Source organism: Eretmochelys imbricata, chromosome 2 (genome assembly GCF_965152235.1).
Source record: "Eretmochelys imbricata isolate rEreImb1 chromosome 2, rEreImb1.hap1, whole genome shotgun sequence".
Taxonomy (NCBI): Eukaryota; Metazoa; Chordata; order Testudines; family Cheloniidae; genus Eretmochelys; species Eretmochelys imbricata.
Genome location: NC_135573.1, coordinates 24,826,378 through 24,847,036, shown reverse-complemented (window position 1 = coordinate 24,847,036; position 20,659 = coordinate 24,826,378). Strand labels below are relative to the sequence as shown.

The following is a 20,659-nucleotide window of genomic DNA, read 5'->3' as shown; positions in this document are numbered from 1 at the left end:
CCCCCTTTCCACTACCCCCACTGCAGCCCCACCACCCCTTTTGCTCCTTTCTGCCTCCCCCAACTATGGGCCCAAGACCAGAGATGCTTTGTCCCCATGCCACGGCTCCAGGGCTGCAATGGGGAGTAAGAGCTCCTCCAGTCCCAGGCCAGCAGTGGAGGTCTGCGTGACAGGACTTCCACTGCCACCCCCCCACACTTCTGTGGGGGACCAGAGTTGGGGTGCTGGGGCTTCTCCCACCCGGCACTTCTGCCAGAGAGCAGGTCAGGCACAGGGGCTTGCTCTGGTGGGGATGGGCGCCTCTGGGGAGGAGGTGGGGCTGCCCCCAACCGGCTTCTGCTGCAAAGGGGGTCTAGGGCTGTTGGGGGGTGGGGGCTTCCCTCATCCCACAGCTGCAAATGGGGTCAGAGGCCACTGGGGAAGGGGGGGCTTCCCCCATTCTGTGGCTGCTGCCAGGGACGGAGGCCACTAGCGAGGGGTTTTCGCCACCCAGCACTGCTGCCGCAGAGCAGGGTCAGGGCGCAGGGGCTTCCCCCGCCCTGGCAGCCGGGGCCCCTCGGCATATGGCCCATCTGCCCAGTGGCTAATCCACTACTGCCCCTGCAATATCCTTTTGGGTCGGGACCTCCAGTTTGAGAAACATTGGTCTGTCCCGTGAAATCTGTATACTGTAGGGTAAAAGTACACAAGACCACATTTCACAAGGAAGGCCAGATTTCATGGTCCATGACGTGTTTTTCACGGCTGTGAATTTGGTAGGGCCCTAGTTCTAAGGCATCTTCCCCCATATTTAACAGACTGCTTTCTGATGTTTCTGTTGACTTCCTTAACTTTCTGGATTTGGGAGATCATTTAATGCAGAGTGGTATGAAGACATGAGTGGAAGAAACAAGTGGCATAATTGGCAGATCAAAGGGAGAGTGGAAAAGTTTGGACACAGTTATTTGAAGGCAAGGCTGAGTAGTAATTTAAACTTGGTCTATGGGTAAGGGGAGTCCAGTGGAATGCTTCAAAGAGCAAAGTAACCATCTTATAAACAGGCCAGGAATATGTGGCTGCTGCATTTTGGATGGATAGAGGGGTAAAAATATGAATATCAGGAAAACGAGTGATGAGGAGGTCACAGTACTCAAGATAATCGACATGGCATGGACTAGTGAGTCATTCATCAACATGGGAAGGAGGATAGAGTTTGTTTTGTAATAAAATGTCAGATACCAGCGGTCACTTCAGAAAATGTCCGCAAAACATGATTTTTACATGATATATTATGTCTGAGTCACATTATTAATTAGAAATAATTTACTATAAGGTTAGAATAGGTTTCTATAATGTTGCTTCATTAAAAATCCTTTACCTTGATCAGTGAATATGGACTGGATTAACCAAATTGGTTAATTTTTGCACACTTAAAGGTGTAACTTTCTTCTTCATTGGAAAAGCTTTCCATGTACTTTGCAAAGCAGTCAATAGCAGTGAAATCATATTTATGGCATACTGAGTTTTAAGAAGTTGTCTCTATCAGGTTTATCCCCACTAAACCATTATTTTTTCTAATCTATTAATAGATTAAACACATTTTTCCTGTCAGTTAATCTACCTAATGATATTCACAACAATATAAACACTCTGTGAAGCATGCAGTCATGTTAATATGAAAATAGCATGTAATCAGCTGACAATCTGCCTCTAAAAGTTCAAGAGCATCCGTATAAAACATACAGAGTCTATATCTGTGTATGTGTATCTCTATGTCCTGCAATTTTGGATCTGCATGTAGTATTTTGCCACTTTTCTGAAATTAATCACCACTTGCAGCCTGTGAGAAAATTAAGTATCATATAATACTAACTAATTGGTAATATAAAAAGAAGTACATGCCTTGCTAATATACATAATTGTCTGTTTTACGGATAATACTCATCGCTACACAGCTAAGGATCAAACTATCTTTCCTGTCAAAGCTCTATTTCAGTCAGAGCTCAGATACTATTATGGTGATGGGTGAAATATAAGAATTTAAATAAATAAGACCCCAATTCTAACTTTGCAAAAGGTAGAACAAATCAGCACAAGATTTAAACTGTCATCTACTATTGATGAACTTTGCAAGAATTTTGATCTTATACAATATATTTTAGAGATAGGGAAGTTTAAAATAAGCAGTTTCTCTGTTTGATAGTTTCTTAACTTTTCCTGTGGTTTGTCACATGTCTCAAACAGCTTAGCATAGAAACCTAATGTGTTCCATTCTTTTAATTACATAAGCACTGATGTGTCTGACTAATTTGGACTTGTTTAGTGGGAAAACTATACTGTCTTAACAATGTTTTGAAGGTTACAACAAATGAACACCAATAAATGCAATCTGTCCATGGGAAAAGGTATTATATTTAGTATGAAATGAGGGGAGAGTTGGCAATACCTGGCCAGACCCCTGGCACTTGAAAAATTAGCCAGCTATGAGACAACAATAGGTGACTGTATTCTCTGCAAATAAGTGTGTGTGTGTGTATGTAAAATAAATATATATAAAAAATCAAAAATATACTTAATTTTTATCTGTGCTAAAATAAAAGTAAAGCTGAAAAGCCACAAATCTGGTTTATATTTTTCTATCTCCCTCGATGAGGGAGGAACCAGGTATTTTAAAATCTGAGGTCCACATAATACTTGCTCTCGTGGAAAAAGAGGAGAGGAAAAACTAAAATGGTTTAAAATCCCTCACCCTATTTCTCTGATGCCTTTTCTCTCTAAAGAGCTCCCCCATCCTTTCCATTAAATAATCAATACCTTAATGGTTTGTTCTGTCATTGTCCTTATGTAGTTCTAGTCATCCAATCAGGGAAAGAGAAACAATATTATGTGACTCACATGACTAATCACATAGCAGAAATGACAAATACATGAATATTTGTAACCATCTCTTTGTGAGAAAGTCACAGACTAACAAATGTTTGCAAAAAGGTCTTCCTTGAACAGTATTTAAAACAGGTTGCTCTACTTATCACACCATTCCCATCCATTGCACTTTCTGCCACAGTGCCACCCTTAGATCTCCACCTGTTCTATGTGCCTGAAACATGTCTTCATCATTCTGAGCTTTCCCCAAGACAGAGTGTATGTATGGTTTCAGAGTAACAGCCGTGTTAGTCTGTATTCGCAAAAAGAAAAGCAGTACTTGTGGCACCTTAGAGACTAACCAATTTATGTATGCTCACTCATGCCAACCCCGAAAACTGATGGTGAAAGTAGAGTGCAAAGCAGTATCCACTACTGCCTGTGTGAAAATAACCCCTTTCTTTGATAGGTGATACTCAAGTTCTTATTCACAAAGTTTGCTTCTTAATTAGTGTTCTGAGTTCCTCGTTTGCATGACGAAGCTAGTTCGTTAATCCCAGAGTCACAATTTACCTGCTTAAACATTTACCCTTTTAGAATGTTGAGGAAATGATACAAATGCATAATATGGGAATATATATTTAGTGGGAAACACTCTAACATGATACCCTCAGATCTTTCCCATCCATGCAGTAATGTTCTATAAATAGTGTAAGAAACTTCAATTTCAACATGTGTAACAAGTGATAAATTGGATGTCAGGTGTACCCGCACAAAAATGCAACTCCATAATCTTTAGATAATTCTGAACAGAAAATGACATTCTCCTAGATTTCTACGTTAAAAAAAAAAGTCAGCCAAATTCACATTTTATACAGAAATGCTCTGTAATTTAAACTATGTAACATTCTTTTGAAATATGCTTTAGCTCAACCACAAGATATGGTTTTGAGTTAGGAATTACTGGCTGAAATTCTTTGTTATGCAGGAGGTCAGACTAGATGATCAAAATGGTTCACTATGGCCTTAAAGTCTATGAATTCATGAAAAGGTAAGAAACCAAAATATACACTGGCCAGTTCATCCTCCTGAAGTGGGCTGGAATAAAAAGGAATATCATCATGTAACTAAAGAGCATTCAGCTGAAATTTGTATAGAGTATTTACATACGAAGCAGTGTCAGGCTTGGTGAAATTCCCAAAGTCATGTCTCCCTCTGGAGCAGGGACACTACTGGGTGAGTGTAGGGTTGCCAGCCGTCTGGTTTTCGACCACGACGCCTGTTTGAAAACGGACCCTGGCGGCTCCGGTCAGCAGCAGTTAAAAGTCCAGTTGACGGCGCAGCGGGGCTAAAAGAGGCTCCCTGCCTGCCCTGGCTCTGCACAGCTCCCTGGAAGTGGCCGGCACGTCCGGCCCTTAGGTGCCGGGACAACCAGAAAAGTTCAGTGTGCTGCCCCTCCCTCCAGCGCCGGCTCTGCAGCTCCCATTGGCTGGGAACCACGGCCAATGGGAGCTACGTGGGTGACGCCTGCAGGCATGGGCAGTGCACACAGTGCAGAGTCACCTGGCCATGCCTCTGCCTAGGGACCAGACATGCTGACCGCTTCTGGGAGCAGCGTGGAGCCAGGGCAGCCAGGTAGCCTGCCTTAGCCCCCTGTACCACTGACTGGGAGCCACCTGAGGTAAGCGCCACCCAGCCGGACCCCGCACCCCAAACCCTCTGCTACAGGTCAGAACCTCATCTCTCATCCAAACTCCCTCCCAGAACCCGCACCCCCTTCTGCACTCCAAACCCCTTGGCCCCAGCCCCACCCCAGAGCCCGCACCTCCAGCTGGAGCCCTCACCACCTCCCAACCCACAGCCCAGTGAAAATGAGTGAGGGTGTGAGAGAGCGAGCGACAGAGTGTGGGGGGGCAGGACAGAGTGGGGGGCGCAGGGGCAGGGCAAGGGTATTCCTTTTTGTGCAATTAGAAAGTTGGCAACCCTAGGTGAGTGGGGTGAAAGCAGATTCTGCAAGATGCACTGTAGGTGCACTTGAAATCTGTCTCCCATGTGGGAAGTTTCTGGTTTTTTTTCTGTACTTGTTGGAATTTAGCACCCCCTTTTGACTGGGTATGCAAAGAATTGGGAGTGGGGAGCTGTTTCTGATGAATACCCTACTTAGAGTTTGCCTAACAGGTGACCAGGAACACAAAGTGCTAGAGATAAGGGGCAGTTCAGATTATAGGCTGGAGTGCTTAGAATTTGGACTTAGATTCCTTTTTGCAACTACCCAAGGATAGCTGCCAAGGTACATTCTGTGCAACCTGAGAGGCATTGTACTTCGGCCAGGAACCAGGTACTGCAGCAGACTAGCACAATTCTATACACTTGGCTGGGTTTCTGCTTTCTAGTGCTCCCTCACTAAAGACCCCTATATTGAGCAAGGGAAAGAGCCCCAGAAGGAAAAGTCTACGGTGATTTAGGAGGAGGATCACACTGGGAGCTCTGTACTCACTACAAGGGGTCAAGGCAAAATTAGAGGAGTAGGGCAGGGAATTTGGTTCTAAAGGATGTCTATTTATTCTTCTCTCTTTTCCCCCTCCCTCCTCCCCACCCCCTTATTTTTAGTTGCTGTAGACAAAGAAATGCAGGAAGGGAAAACTCTGTATGGAGAGTGAGGACAGGAACAGCTGGAGTTTTCCTTGCAAGAGGGTGGGGTGCAGGGGAGGGTGTGTTAGCTGTATCCTGAGTCCTCAGAGCACCTCTCCTGTTGCTCGGTAGCTTAGGCTGCACTCTGCAGTCTAAAAGGTCGCTTGTGATAAACATAGGGTCTCCCTCCTCCGCCCTCAAACCTTGTCTGCTACGACTTTCGCTGTGACATTCAGTCTTTTCCATGCTGGAGGAAGTAGTTGCGAGCAATGTGATAGACAGAGGGGGACGCTGCTGTCTTGGCTGGACCTGCTGCTGCAACCACGTGTCTCTCTCTCGCTCTCTCTGACTGTGACACAGTAGCAAGGAAATTGGTGGGATCTTTCTTTATCTCCACAAAGGAAAGGTGACCTGCACAATCAAGGTAAGCGAAAGTGAGGCGTGGATCTTCTGTTAGGAACCAGCAGACGGGGAAGTCAGTCTCTCAGAAAGGCTTTTTGCAAAGGGAAGCTGAGCAGAAAGCGTGTGTCCTTTGAGCTGTCAAAAATAAATTGTATGCGGGAATTTAAAAGCGCAGCTCTTCTCTTTTGAGAAGCCAGACAAGTAGCCATGCAACGGTGTGCTGCAAAATAAGAATCACCCTTGCAGCTTTGCAGCGCTGGGAAACGCAATCAAAGTAACCGATCGATGGGACTTAATTAAAACGAAGCAGACCCTGCAGGAGACTAGAACTGGACGGAAATGTTCCCTTTGTGCGATGCAGATTAAGGATATGTTTAGTTACTGGGTTTGCAGGGAAGGAAGGGGATTTTAATAAGGTTGGGGGGGGGAGGTTGGGATGTATTTATGTTGTCATTTAACCTAGCCTAGTTGTCATTTAACGAGCATATTAAACCAGCCCAGTCATCCAGTGCTGAGAGCAGCAGCCTCCCTTAGCCCTCTTGTGTTGTGTATGTCCCTGGCAGGCTGGCCGCGATGGAGGAGGACATGGGCAGCATGCAGCAGAAGGCTGCTGAGCTGGAGCACATGGCCGAAGTCTTGCTCACTGGGGAGCAGTTACGGTAGGAGATGGCTCCTTCCTCCCGCACAAGCATTACTAAAGACGCTAAAAGGGGAAACTCCTTTGATCCTGTACTTAAGGAAATTGCTGTTAAACGGCCAGCTAAAGGGCCAGGTTTTTTTTTACTTCACAGTGGTGTAAATCTGGATTAACTCCGTTTAAATCAATGGCTCAAATTTTGTTCTCGGTTGCACAGGTGCAACCCTGTAGGGTCTGATTCTGGTTTCCCACTGGTGTGAAGCAGAAGTAGCTCCACTGATGTCAATGGTGTGAACCTGATGTAAGTGATAGCTAGAATCAGAACTGCAACCTCCGTCAATTTGTGTGCCTCACCCTCTCAAAACCCAAATTATCCGTGCACACACATCTCTTCCAGACCTGCTAAAGCACACACGTTTGGGAAATGAAGGGTTTTTGTGTGTGCTTCAATTAGACTCTTAAAAAACTCCTGCTTTCAGCCTGTCACAGCTGCTCTGCTCTGCTGTTTCAGGTAGGAATTGGGCTATATGTAAATAGTATTGTGGGCCTGGCTGGGGTAATGAGTTATATCATCCTTGCAATATTTACTGAGATTGCTACAGTCCAGGGGCAGCTTTCTATTCTGTTTAGGGACTTCTAATTTGGTCATAGCTGTACTATCTGAGGACTCAGGGGAAGGTGACAGCAGGTCAGCAAAGAGGTTTTAAAAGGCAAAACCAGAAGAGGAATAATTAAAAAATAGATTTTAATAGATTTCTGGTCCAGGTCTTCAAATATGATTGGCACTATAAAAATGGTTAAGTTAGATGGATAGAATAAACCTCTGTTAAGATCCAGGTTTTTTTAGTCTCTTAGATCCAAAGTCTTTCTGCATTATTCCAACAGTCTTTTTTTATTAAGGTTTTTTTACTTTTGAATCTGTTGACCAAATTCCTATGCATTACACAGAGCAATAAAGAAAAAAATTTAAAGCTTCCAAATTCTCACTGTTAACATTGTAAGGAGAGTGATCACTTTAGATAAGCTATTACCAGCAGGAGAGTGGGGTGGGAGGAGGTATTTTTTCATGCTTTGTGTGTATATAAAAAGATCTACACTTTCCACAGTATGCATCCGATGAAGTGAGCTGTTGCTCATGAAAGCTTATGCTCAAATAAATTGGTTAGTCTCTAAGGTGCCACAAGTACTCCTTTTCTTTTTGCGAATACAGACTAACACGGCTGTTACTCTGAAACCTGTTAACATAACTTGTGATTGAGGAAATATAGAAGATTGTATGATAGTTGTATAATCAGAAAGAGGTAATAACAGTGTTTGCCAGAAGTTTTCTTAAATTATTTGCTGAAAATTTGAAAATGCTGGTTTAACATTTTTCATTCATAATTTTGAAAATGTTGCTTGATCTGGGAGCTGTTAAGATGAGAACCAAAGTTTCTTGATTTCATCTCAATAGAAGTCAAATATTCAGACTAACAAAGTTACATATTTTAAAATACAAATTGATCTTAATAGTATGTGCCATTGGCAGTTAAACTAAGAAAATAATTAGTGCTAAAGCAGAACGTTTAGGAATCCTCTTCAGTTTTAAAATGCTAGTTCAGAAGACATTTTCATAGCTAGTAGGTTTTTTTTTTTAGGTTACTTATGCTGGCCAGATTCTCAGCTGGTTTAAATTGGTGTAGTTCCCGAGTCAGTGAAACAGTGCTGATTTGCATCAGATGAAGATCAGGCCCTTGGGTTTTGGTTCTTATTCTAAACTGGTATGTATAAATTTTCTTAGCAATTAGCTTAGGAATCTTAGCTTCAGCTGTTGGGGCCAAGTTTTTAAAGGTACATTAAAGTGCTTAAAGAGGTAAGTGCTTAAAGAGACAGATAGGCAATAGGCTCCATTGAAAATGCCACTAGGCACACCTCTGCACCTAAATACGTCTAAAAATCTGACCCTTGGAGACTCACCTCACCACTGCTTCAGAAGTTGTAGTAGGGTCAGCCACCTCCCATGCACCCATTATGCCCAGGAGTGCTGCTGTGGTGCCCTGCCAGTAGGGTTGCCAACTTTCTACTCACACAAAACTGAACACCCTTGCTCTGCCCCCGCTCACTCCATCTCCCCCCTCCTTCTGTTGCTCGCTCTCCCCACCCTCACTCACTTGCTCATTTTCACTGGGCTGGCTCAGGGGGCTGTGGTGCGGGTGGGGGTGTGGGCTCCAGCTGGGGGTGTGGGCTCCGGGATGGGGCCAGAAATGAGGCATTCAGAGCGCGGGAGGGAGCTCCAGGCTGAGGCAGTGGGTTGGGATGCAAGAGGGGTGAGGGCTCCTGCTGGGGGTACAGGCTGTGGGCTGGGGGTGCAGGTTCTGGGTTGTGGCCAGAAATGAGGGGTTCAGGGTGCGGGAGGAGGCTCCAGGCTGGGATAAGGAGTTGGGGTGCAGGGGGTTGGGTGCTCTGGCTGGGGGTACAGGCTCTGAGGTGGGGCTGGGGATGAGGGGCTTGGGGTGCAGGAGGGGGCTCCAGAATGGGGGGTGGAGCTGAGGTGTTCGGAGTATGGGAGGGGGCTCTGGGTTGAGGCAGGGGGTTGGGCTGTGGATGCAGATTCCAGGGCGTGGGCAGAAATGAGGGGTTCAGGGTGTGGGAGGAGGCTCCGGGATGGGGCAGGGGGTTGGGGTGCAGGGGGGATGAGGGCTCTAGCGGGGGGTGCGGTCTTTGGGGTGGGGCTGGGGATAAGGGTGCAGGAGGGTGCTCTGGGATGGGATCAACAGGTTCAGAGAGCGGGAGGGGGATCAGGGCTGGGGCAGGGGGTTGGGGAGTGGGGGGGCTAAGGGGTGCACACTCCAGGTGGTGCTTACCCCAGGCGGCTCCCAGAAGCAGCGGCATGTCCCTCCTACGGGCAGGCCAGGCCCCCTCTGCAGGCACCACCCCCGCAGCTCCCATTAGCTGTGGTTCCCAGCCAGTGGGAGCTGTGGGGGCAGCGCTTGGGGACTTTACACACTGCTCCTGCCCCGGCTGCCCCTATGTGTAGAGGGACATGCTGCTTTTTCCCTGGAGCCACGGAGCACCGAGGCTAGCAGGGAGCCTGCCAGCCCTGCTGTGTGGCTCTGCCAACCAGATAGTCAACGGCCCGGTCAGTGGTGCTGACCGGAGCCCCAGAATCTCTTTTTGACCGGCTGTTCCAGTCAAAAACTGGACACCTGGTCACCCTACCCGCCAATGATTTTCCCCTCAAAGGGCTTCTTAAATAAACACTGCACAAGCTTTTATTGTCCATTCACCACCATTTCTCAGGGGTCCAAGTTTATTTACATAAATAATGCTCCAAAATAAAACTCAGTCCCAAGACACAGTCCACCGGTTTTACCTTCTTGTCATGTCATTCCGGGGCTTTTCCTCCCTTTCGTGTCTGTAGGGAAACCCCACAATACAGGTCTTTCTGCAAAAGCCTGCTTACTCCCAGCATGCTCCAGTTCACGCTACTAGTCCCAGGCCTTCCTGCCTGGGGCCTTTCCTGCTTTGGTAGGCCACTCCCAGGCCAAAGCCTCAGGTTTCTGCCTCTGGATTCCAAGCCCCCAGATATCAGGGTCTTCCCTCCAGAAGCCTTTCTGTCTTCCTGCAGATTCCTGAACTTCCCTCCTGCTGACTTGAGGACCTTTTGCTCCCTGCAGCATCTGGATGAGGCTCATTCTGTAATCAGGGCTGGCTTACCAGCAGGTTCTCCAGTCCATGGGGCAAGCCATCCTGCTTTAGTAATAATATGTTACTTATTTTTACATGATGCTGTCTAGAGAAAATAAAGACAGTCTGTACCCCTATAAATCAATGGGGATCCACATGGATGGAAGGATCCACTCTTGTGAATCTGATTGCAGGATTGGGGCCTAGGTTTATCTCTGAATTTGTATCCCCCTCTGATACAGATATTTGTGTCTTATTTTTTCACTGTTTAGAATCTTCTGGGCAACAGAATAGGTTTCAGAGTAACAGCCGTGTTAGTCTGTATTCGCAAAAAGAAAAGGAGTACTTGTGGCACCTTAGAGACTAACCTATTTATTTGAGCCTGGATTTGTGCAGGAAATGGCCCACCTTGATTATCATGCACATTGTGTAGAGAGTTGTCACTTTGGATGGGCTATTACCAGCAGGAGAGTGAGTTTGTGTGTGGGGGGGTGGAGGGTGAGAAAACCTGGATTTGTGCTGGAAATGGCCCAACTTGATGATCACTTTAGATAAGCTATTACCAGCAGGACAGTGGGGTGGGAGGAGGTATTGTTTCATGATCTCTGTGTGTATATAAAGTCTGCTGCAGTTTCCACGGTATGCATCCGATGAAGTGAGCTGTAGCTCACGAAAGCTCATGCTCAAATAGAATAGGTTTGTTAGCTGCACATTTTGTTTCAGAAAATAAGGGCCTCTAATATATGGTAGCAAGCGGGGTCGTAGACAAGTTTTAGCCAATGGTATATTTGTGGTTTCCTTTTCTTTTCCCATCTAAGAGAAGTATATAAATATTAATGCTAAATAAATAACTTGCCTGATTGATTCAAAGAGGAAGATATTACAATAAAGGTATTATAGGTGCGTATAGGACAGACAAACTGATGCTAGAAAATTACTATACACACATATTCTGAAGAAACATACTGTACTCAGTTCTTACTGATGCTTACAAATGTTACATAAGACCTTAAAGGGGATGATTTAGTGACTGGTGATTATGTGGGTAAATGTGTATGAGTAAGTGCCACATACTTCAGGATGACTGCCAATGTTCCCTTTAATTTTTCCCATTCATGTGCGGAATTAATTTTGCTATGTGCACCAATATGCAGATGACATGTGGCAGGGGTGGGGCTGAGGGGCTTGGAGTGTGGAAGGGGGCAGGACGCCACCAAGGGCCGTGCACTTAAGTCCTCCAGCCCTGGAGGACCTCTCCTCACTGCAGCAGCTCCAGGGCTGGAGGAGTTAAGTGTACGGCCCTTGGTGGCGTCCTGCATGGCCGCACAGGCGTGCACCTTAGCAGGCACTTAGATGACTGCATACCTCAGGCGTGGAAGAATAAAAGGAAAACAGAAGAGGGGTACAGGGTTATGAAAAAAAAAAAACCCCTATGAAAATCAGGTGTTTATAATTATACTCTCGTATTATTTGTAAACCAAATCTGTGTGTGTGACTTAATTCACATACTTGAAATAACTTCATTAAAAATTCTTTGTGGATGTGTAAGGTGATGGTAGGTCATGCTACATACCTTTATTAGCTATAATAATAAATGTTTGGGACCCAATAGTCCCTTCTACTTCTAGAAGTAGTGGATATCTAAGCAAATCTCTAACTAAATTACTGCTGCAAGAATGCATGACCAATGGGAGCATAGGTTCTGAAGAAACCATGATCTCAGTTGGAAGGAGACCCAGAGGAGCAGTGCAGAGGGTCCAGCCTTCTACAGGACTGGGGTTTAGAAGCTGCAAACCTGCCTCCTCACTATGGTCCCAATGCATCTCCGGGTAGGCAGCTATCTGAAGTGTATGTCACTGGATTTCCTAGCAAGATGGATTTCTCTGGGGGAGGGTATCATAGCCTTTGCTAGTTATAGTTTGGACAGTATTAGTCAGGTTTAAAGAAATTTAATAATCAGAATATATAGTTGTATTAATATATATAATATGATTGAAGTCAATGGGAGTTTTGCCTGCATAAGAACTTCAGGATCTGGCCCTAAATTATTTATGTCCCAATAGGTGTCAATGAATCATGTTAATTTCAACATTGTTTTGAGAAGGGATTAGGTTGTCGTGGTTGCTGTGAGTTTTTTGTTTCCAACAGTATAGCTATCCTCATGTAGAGAATTTTGAATCGTAACTTAGTTTACAAATTACCTTTCCTCTGGCAACAAAAAACTGCTTCAATAGCTGGGTCCTTTATGTTAGTAAACGTGTTCTGGAGTCTTACACTGCTCTCTGGCTGCATGCATGCTCTCTCTGACAAGTCACACCTGTCTGCTATCTTGCCCTTCTACACAGGATGAGTTCAATAATGGTTTACCACTGCCAAATCCCTGACAGGTAGTCTTTTTCTAGTCCACAGGCCCCTTGTTTTCTCATGCTTCATGTCGTTAGTGTCCATGGGCCATAGTTAGCCCACAGAGTAATGGGAAACATTAGAATATCTGAACCCACACCTATCTGGTTGCTTACTAAAATTTGACTATGATCTAGAATAGTAAACTCTGGAGTAGGTGTGACTTCAATAACATTTAATCACTTTCCTTCTATGATATTGTGGTGACCTAAATCTTTATATTCCTCTTATTTTATAAGCTCTTGAGCTGTCTTGAAGCCACTGTCTCTAGGCCAGGACACTATTTCAGCTTTTGAGCAAGCATGTATGCAACATGGTAGAGAAAAGGGCAACATTTAGTTTGTGTCATAAATATTCATCATGAAGGAGGTATGTGTATTTCCCCCCTTTTCAAGTTCTAAAATAGGGGGCCAGGAAAGCTTTTTTCCAACAGCATTCCAAAGCCCAGTAGCTGCATTAAAGGGTTTTTCGCCTTCCTTTAACACATTGAGAATTGGCCATTACTAGAGGCAGAATGTATTAGATTCATCTGTTGGTTCACCTGAGGTGTCTCTCCCCTGCAGACTTCCTAAGACCGCTAGGAGGTGGGGAAGAAGATTTCCATCCTTTGAACCTTCTACAGTGTGTGGGACAGGGTGCTCTAGTGTTAGCTACCCAAATAAATCATATTATGGATTTTATTTTTTTCTTTCCAAAAACCCAATGAAATTCCATCAAAGCATTGCCTTGAAAGCATTAAGGGTTCAAAGTGGAGCACTCCACGATCGGGGAATCTATTCCATTACACAGTCTTAATCATAATCAACATACTATTTCACAGGTATTACTATTCTCATTTTTTCGTACAGACTCTGAGGCGTCTCACCCTGTTACATCCTTCATTGTTGTACACGTATACTAATTTTAGTAGCGTTATGGTTCCATATATCTTTACTGATGTATGGCTTGATTTTGAAAGGTCCTGGGGATCTGCAGCTCTCATTGACTTAAATTGAATTTATGGATGTTCAGCACTTCTGTAGATCAAGCTATTAGACCTTTAATATGCTAAGACATGTGTTTTTAATAATTACAGCCACCATTTAGAAAACAATTTCCTTTCAGTCTACACAGTTACAGGAAGCTACATGTATGTAGCAAGACTGTTAAAATGCACATATATGTATTTATATTTTGTTTGAGAAATACCCTATGATCAAGGAATTGAAGATCAAGTAATAATCATGCCCATGCACTGAGGGCAGAATTAACACTGCTCAGGCAGCCTGGCTTTTCCATTTCTTGTATGCTGGGCTCTTTACCCATTCTCCCACTGCAGTGTTTTTGGTGTGGGCAGTTTGCAGAGGTAGGCATGTGACACGTTATCATTACCTTATTGGTATTGTGGTGGTGCCCAGAAGCCCCAATCACAGACCAGGACCCCATTGTGTTCGATGCTGCACAAACGCAGAACAAAAAATGGTCCATACACACCTTGTCTGCAACACAGATCTCATCCCATATGTCAGCTAGCTGTCCTGCTGGACAATTGATGGCAGCTGCAAGTGTCATTGAAAAAGAGAGTGTTCCTAGGGAACTGAGGTCGGATTCTGCCTGGACTCCATCCCCTCTTTGTTCACTGATTGCAGACCCATCTTCACCCTATGGAAACAGGCACGCAAGGCCTAAGTAGGTGGGAATCTGAAACTGCAGAGAGTGGGGGCTCCCAGGTTTAGCACTTCAGAGGTTGTCTCATAGGTACCAGGATGGGTGGGGAGCTCTGTGCGCAACACTCTGACAGGAACTTCCTCTCCCTGTTCCCCCTTTCACATCACTGGAGTTGGAGACCATGGTAGAGGTTTTTTTGAATGGATGAGGTGAGGAGAACACCATGAAACTAGGAAGGAGGTGGATTGGCCTCCACTCCTGGATTAGCTGAAAGTTGTCAGGAACTAGTCTGGGCATTTCCTCCTCTTGGTACAAATATCCTGGTCTCTGTAGACCCCAGTTTGTTCTGGAGTGCAAAGCCCAAGAACTTTGAATGTATAATTATGCATTTCAATAAACACTATTGTGGGGAAGACTGAGTTGTTGGAGAGCTGATACAGGAAGTGGGAGGGCCAAGGTTAAGAGGCAACAGCAAGCCAGGATTAGTTCATGTGGTGGTTTCAAGAAGTGTACCTGAGCTTCCAGGAATTGTACAGTCTATATAATAGCCCCCTAGAAGATTAAATGCCAAAAAAGCCTAAATAAATGTAACATTAGCTTGCAATGTTAATAATGTCAGGAAATGCAAAAGTTAAGATCTCTACAGAAATACTAACTTCCATATGTGCACTACCTTTTATTCAGATTTTTCTTTGTAAACAAGAATACACAATATTAAAACTATCCATTTAGGCTTTTAAATAGTGTATGTACTACAAAGTAAACATGATCTAAATTGCATTCCTAGTTATATCTGTGTAACCACATTTACTTCAACATGTACTGGACAACGTAGCCAAGATTATTTTGCTTTAGGGACCTTAATTTTTGCATTATTTTAAAGCTCTCCAAAAACTATAACTCTGTAATCCTACCATCGTTTTTATGTAATTTATTTTTTTGTATATATTACTCTTTAAATATTTAGCTTCTTTCAAGGTGTCAAGGTTCCTCCCCCACTCTGAACTCTAGGGTACAGATGTGGGGACCTGCATGAAAAACCTCCTAAGCTTATCTTTACCAGCTTAGGTCAAAACTTCCCCAAGGTACAAAGTATTCCACCCGTGGTCCTTGGAATGGCCGCTACCACCACCAAACTAATACTGGTTACTGGGGAAGAGCTGTTTGGACGCGTCTTTCCCCCCAAAATACTTCCCAAAACCCTGCACCCCACTTCCTGGACAAGGTTTGGTAAAAAGCCTCACCAATTTGCCTAGGTGACTACAGACCCAGACCCTTGGATCTTAAGAACAATGAACAATCCTCCCAACACTTGCACCCCCCCCCTTTCCTGGGAAATGTTGGATAAAAAGCCTCACCAATTTGCATAGGTGACCACAGACCCAAACCCTTGGATCTGAGAACAATGAAAAAGCATTCAGTTTTTTACAAGAAAACTTTTAATAGAAAATAGAAGTAAATAGAAATAAAGAAATCCCCCCTGTAAAATCAGGATGGTAGATATCTTACAGGGTAATTAGATTCAAAAACATAGAGAACCCCTCTAGGCAAAACCTTAAGTTACAAAAAAGATACACAGACAGAAATAGTTATTCTATTCAGCACAATTCTTTTCTCAGCCATTTAAAGAAATCATAATCTAACACATACCTAGCTAGATTACTTACTAAAAGTTCTAAGACTCCATTCCTGGTCTATCCCTGGCCAAGCACAGCATACAGACAGACACAGACCCTTTGTTTCTCTCCCTCCTCCCAGCTTTTGAAAGTATCTTGTCCCCTCATTGGTCATTTTGGTCAGGTGCCAGCGAGGTTACCTTTAGCTTCTTAACCCTTTACAGGTGAGAGGAGCTTTCCCCTGGCCAGGAGGGATTTCAAAGGGGTTTACCCTTCCCTTTATATTTATGACACAAGGCCTCTGCAATTTTCTTTAAATTTAAATATTAATCAAATTAATGAATACTTAAAATAAAGTCAAGTTTTGCTCCTAACTTGGGGGGGAAAGGGTTTGAACTATGTATTGAAATCCCATATTTTCCCAAGCCCTTAAGGATAAATATCTGCAGCATGACTATGCTTATGTTCCTGCACAGTAGCAGTGGCCGCAGCCAAGTGAAACTGAATTTAGATCTAAAGAAAAATAAAATATTTTAATCTAGACATCCTACGCTTCCAGAAAAGTGCTATTGTGTGATATTATGGGTATAATAATATGCAATCATGGTCCTTAATTTCTGGGAAACTCTGAAACAAGAGGAATGAGGTGCATGGAAACAAAGGGGAAGGGGAAAGATGACACACAGACACAAAGGTTGTCAGCAGGGAGAAACATAGGAAATCCAAGGAGGTTTGAGAATAAAGAAAGATATGACTATCCAACTGTGGAAAGAGAGAGATGTATATAAAATTAGAGAGATTTGGGGTAGGAAAAGAGATGGCAACCCAGAGAGGAGAGAAGTGCTGCTGGTGTTTGTATTGGTAACTGACATAACCTAGATACCTCTTACCCTCCAATGGTTGGGAACTCTGCACTGAAAGAGTGAGTGGAGGAGGGAAAGCAAGGAAATGAAATTAGCCCTGTTCAATAAAGAGAGAAGTCTCATAAATTTAGAGCAGGGAACAGGTTACAGTTAAAATCTGCCTCACCAGAGACTCTACACAAATACACAATCGAAGAGTTGTGATCCACAGTTTGGCTTTCCGTAATATTAAGCAAAGTTGTAATAGTTGAATGAATATATGAAAATAGCTGCATTAAAGGTGCAAGAGTCTTATTTACAAGACAAATCCTCTCTCCCCCACACCATACTGGACTGGCTGAGTGAGTGAATCCACCATTTGGTAGGCAGGGTTAGAGTAATGACTGCAAAGCAGCTCTGAAGCTTCAGTCACCAGTGCTGCTCTTGCACCGTACTTCTCAGAGGGCAATATCCTGTGGCTGTTCTGCCATTTGGACCCACTAGCCTTGCCCCTCTGCCTTACCAAGGCTCGTCATTCCCACCACAACCGAGCAGGGCCAAAGAAGGGGACCTCATGGATCTGGGTTTAGGGACGCACAAGCAGCCTGCACCACTGGGTTGGCTCCCCAAATCTTATTCCTGCTGCCTCAGATGGGTCCCTCCTTGTTTGGGGATAGATAGGATTTGGTTCCGAGGACATGGCTACACTGCAAAAAAGACCTGTGGCACCATGAGGATGTCCACTCTTTGTGTTGGAATGTAAAGCATTTTCAGACTCCAGGCCAACAGTTTTTAAAAATAAGGTTGATCTTGAAATCCAACATGTGGTATAGCAAGATAAGTTGGCCCTTAGGTCACAATGAGCAAAGCTATTTACATACAACCAAGTCTGACATCTCTCTTAGTCAAGGTTTCTGCTGTATCTTTTCACTGTATGCTTTACAGGATCTAATACAAAAGGAGGGGCAAATATTGACTTTTCCATTTCATAGGTGCTGAAAACTATATTGTACAAACTACATAACTGATTCATCATAGGCCTCCATCCATATAAAAACACACCTCCAAAGTGTACAATTATTTTCAGAAGTTCCAACAATATAATTTTACAATGACTTCTGGCCTATTTTTAACAATGCCTCACCCAGCAGGTGCATTTAGATCCTTGGCCATCCCAGTGACATCAAATATATTTCAAATAACTGCAAAAGTACCTGAGTAGGCCTGAAATTTAAGTAAGCACAAATAGGAAGGCTGAGTTTTAAATATCAGAGGCCTGATTCCTTTTTGATTCTTCAATGCTGTGTACCAAATCAAAGTGATAACATTTCACACTCACTTTGCACATGTGTAAATGGTTGCACAAAGTGCAAGGCAGTGGAGAATCAGGTCTTTAATATGTGACCCTTTCCTGGAATTTAAACTTCAAAAATTATGAAACTGATCACAGACTCAGGCTTTCAGGAAGTTTATGTTATATCAGTATACTTTGCATTTATATAGTGTCTTTCCCCTGAATACCTCATTAGTGTTTTAGAAGCTTTAGTTAATCATCCTAATAACTCTGGTAGATAAGTAAGAACTAGTGTCCTTATTTTACAGATGGGAAGATGAAGGCACAGATGTTAAAGCCAAAATTAAACTGTAAATTTTGGCACTTTTTACAAATGCACAAATGTGAGCAATTTTAGCCATCGTCAGGACAACATGAGGTGCTGAAATCACTCAGTGTGGTATCCAGTGTCTGTTACTGGTAGTGCTGGTAGTGTAACTTTAGCCATTAAAACTGTTTCTTGTGTCTAACACAGCAGTGCTGGGCATAAGGAGGTAGAAAGTCAGGGAGAAAAACTGGCATGAGGGAAGGAAACATGGATTATTCATCAAAACGTGTTTCTGCAAATTAACTATTCTTAAATTGTTTCTGTCTCTACTTGAAATTGGACTATTAATTTATTATTATTGATTTGTATTGTGGTAGCATGTAGCCAGGACGCTGCTAGGTGCTGCACAAACACACAACAAAAAGATTGTCTCCACCCCAGAGAGACTACAAGTAGAGAAGACAAGAGACAACAGGTGGATACAGACAAACAGGAGAGCACAAGGAAACTCTGAGACAGTGCCGGTCAGCATGTTAGAGAGTGGTCTCAAGCACACCTGTTGCATGTTATCAAGTTTTTTGGAGGTATCACAGCAATGGAGAGTTTTAAGAAGGGGTATGAAGGAGGCCAATGAGATATGTTTGCAAAGGTTTACCAGGAGCTCCTCCTGTATGTTAGGAGCAGCATGAAAGAAAGCACAAAGATGCTTTTCTGAAAATTTAACAAGTGAGTCACGAAGGCTGGCACCATTGGGCTCAGTGGTGTCAGTCACTATTTCTAGTGGTCTATGAGAGAGATAATAAGCAAAGGTAGGGATAGGCTGTGAAGGGCCTTGAAAGTGAAGATAAATGGTTTGTGTTTGGTGGGAGGGAGAAGGGAGAGCCAGTGGAGGGAAGCAAACAGAGGGATGACATGGCCAAAGTGACTAGCTAGGAAAATTATCTTTGTCTTTGAATGGTTGTGAGCTGGGCAAGTTGCATTTCTCAAGGATGGGGAAGAGGAGAAGCCTTGAGACATGAAATGATGAGCGCCTAGATGAGAATTTTAGCAAGGTGGATGGAAAGGAAAGGCTCTCTCCCTCTCTCAGAGATGTTATGCAGGAAGAATCCACGTGCCCCCCAGATTCCTTCAGTTTATAAACAGTTTCCACATGATCAGCTTTGACATATTTACCCTTTCTAGTTATTATGTGGTTTTTACATGGTTGTAAACCATTCTCTAGTGCCACATTTGTCTTGGGATCCAAGACAGTTGTTTGTTTTATTTATTTATTTATTTATTACATTTCACTGTCTCCTCTTGTTAAGGCCACTAGAGCTGGTGAATACTGTCACAACATTTCCGTTAGTGTTCATCTCAATTTTTAACCACATTTGCTTTGTATATGTTTGAATCCCTTTTGCCTTTTTCCCCCTGTGTATAGTCTACCAAGTGAATGTATTGACAGGATTTTTTTAAAATAGTGTTTGCATATTGTATTCCTTTCTCCTTTTGTAAGTATCTTTTGTCTTTAAAGGATGCAAGCACACTGGAGCAGGGACTGCGTATTCCTGGTTTTGCACAGAGCCTTGCACATTGTCAGAAAAAACTAATACATAATTATAATACACATCATGGAAACAGTGAAAATTTTAATTTAATTAATTTAATTTAAATGATGGTTGCAGAATATTCAGAGGAAGCAAATTTTGAATTTGAAATGGTGTTTGCCTCAGAAACCTGATTCTAGAATTTATGCTCACCCAGTCAGGGAAGAGAACCCAATAAAAGTTGTTCAAATTTAGAATATCAAATAATGTCAATTGCTTTTGAAGAGCTGTATGCCAATGATTATTCACAGCAGTGATTCTGCAAGTATGTAGAACAATTTCAGTCAAGATCATAATAATTGTATACATTATCTATCCAATTGATTATTACCCAAATTTGTTACTGAGTGTAGAATATTAATTTTATGGCATAGGAAGCAGTTAGTTGCTTCTTGATTTCTAAGGATTCAGCAGAATGAGCTCAGCAGCTTGCTGTGAGTAATTTACTTTAGTGGGAAGGGAGAACCTGAATGGATGCATTTGCTGCCTGGTCAGTGCAAAAAGAGAAACTTAGATATAAAGAAACGAAAAGTAGCATGTGGCAACCCTACTCTATCCCTGTAGAATGCACCTCTAGTATTGGCAACCCGTCATTTAAAAATAATGAGTCAGGCCCCAAAATCATGATCTTGGATTAAAAATCATGAGATTTTAAAAACGAAATTTTGTGTTATTTTTATTTGCCTTTTGATTTCTCAGCCTTTAGGATTGAGAGAAAGGAAAGTACTGTGGTTAGGACACTAGCCACGGACTCGGGAGACAATTTTCTGCTCTGCCACACACT

General features: G+C 43.3%; 1 protein-coding gene across 1 annotated transcript in view; it reads left to right on the top strand.

Moving 5' to 3' along the window:
* Positions 1-6,447: 6,447 nt before the first annotated feature.
* The window catches only part of DEPTOR (DEP domain containing MTOR interacting protein), a 122,972-nt gene continuing 108,760 nt past the window's right edge, over positions 6,448-20,659 (top strand). The window contains exon 1 of the mRNA XM_077808841.1: positions 6,448-6,533. Within this exon, the coding sequence (XP_077664967.1) occupies positions 6,448-6,533 (86 nt within the window). The remainder of the gene's footprint in view (positions 6,534-20,659) is intronic.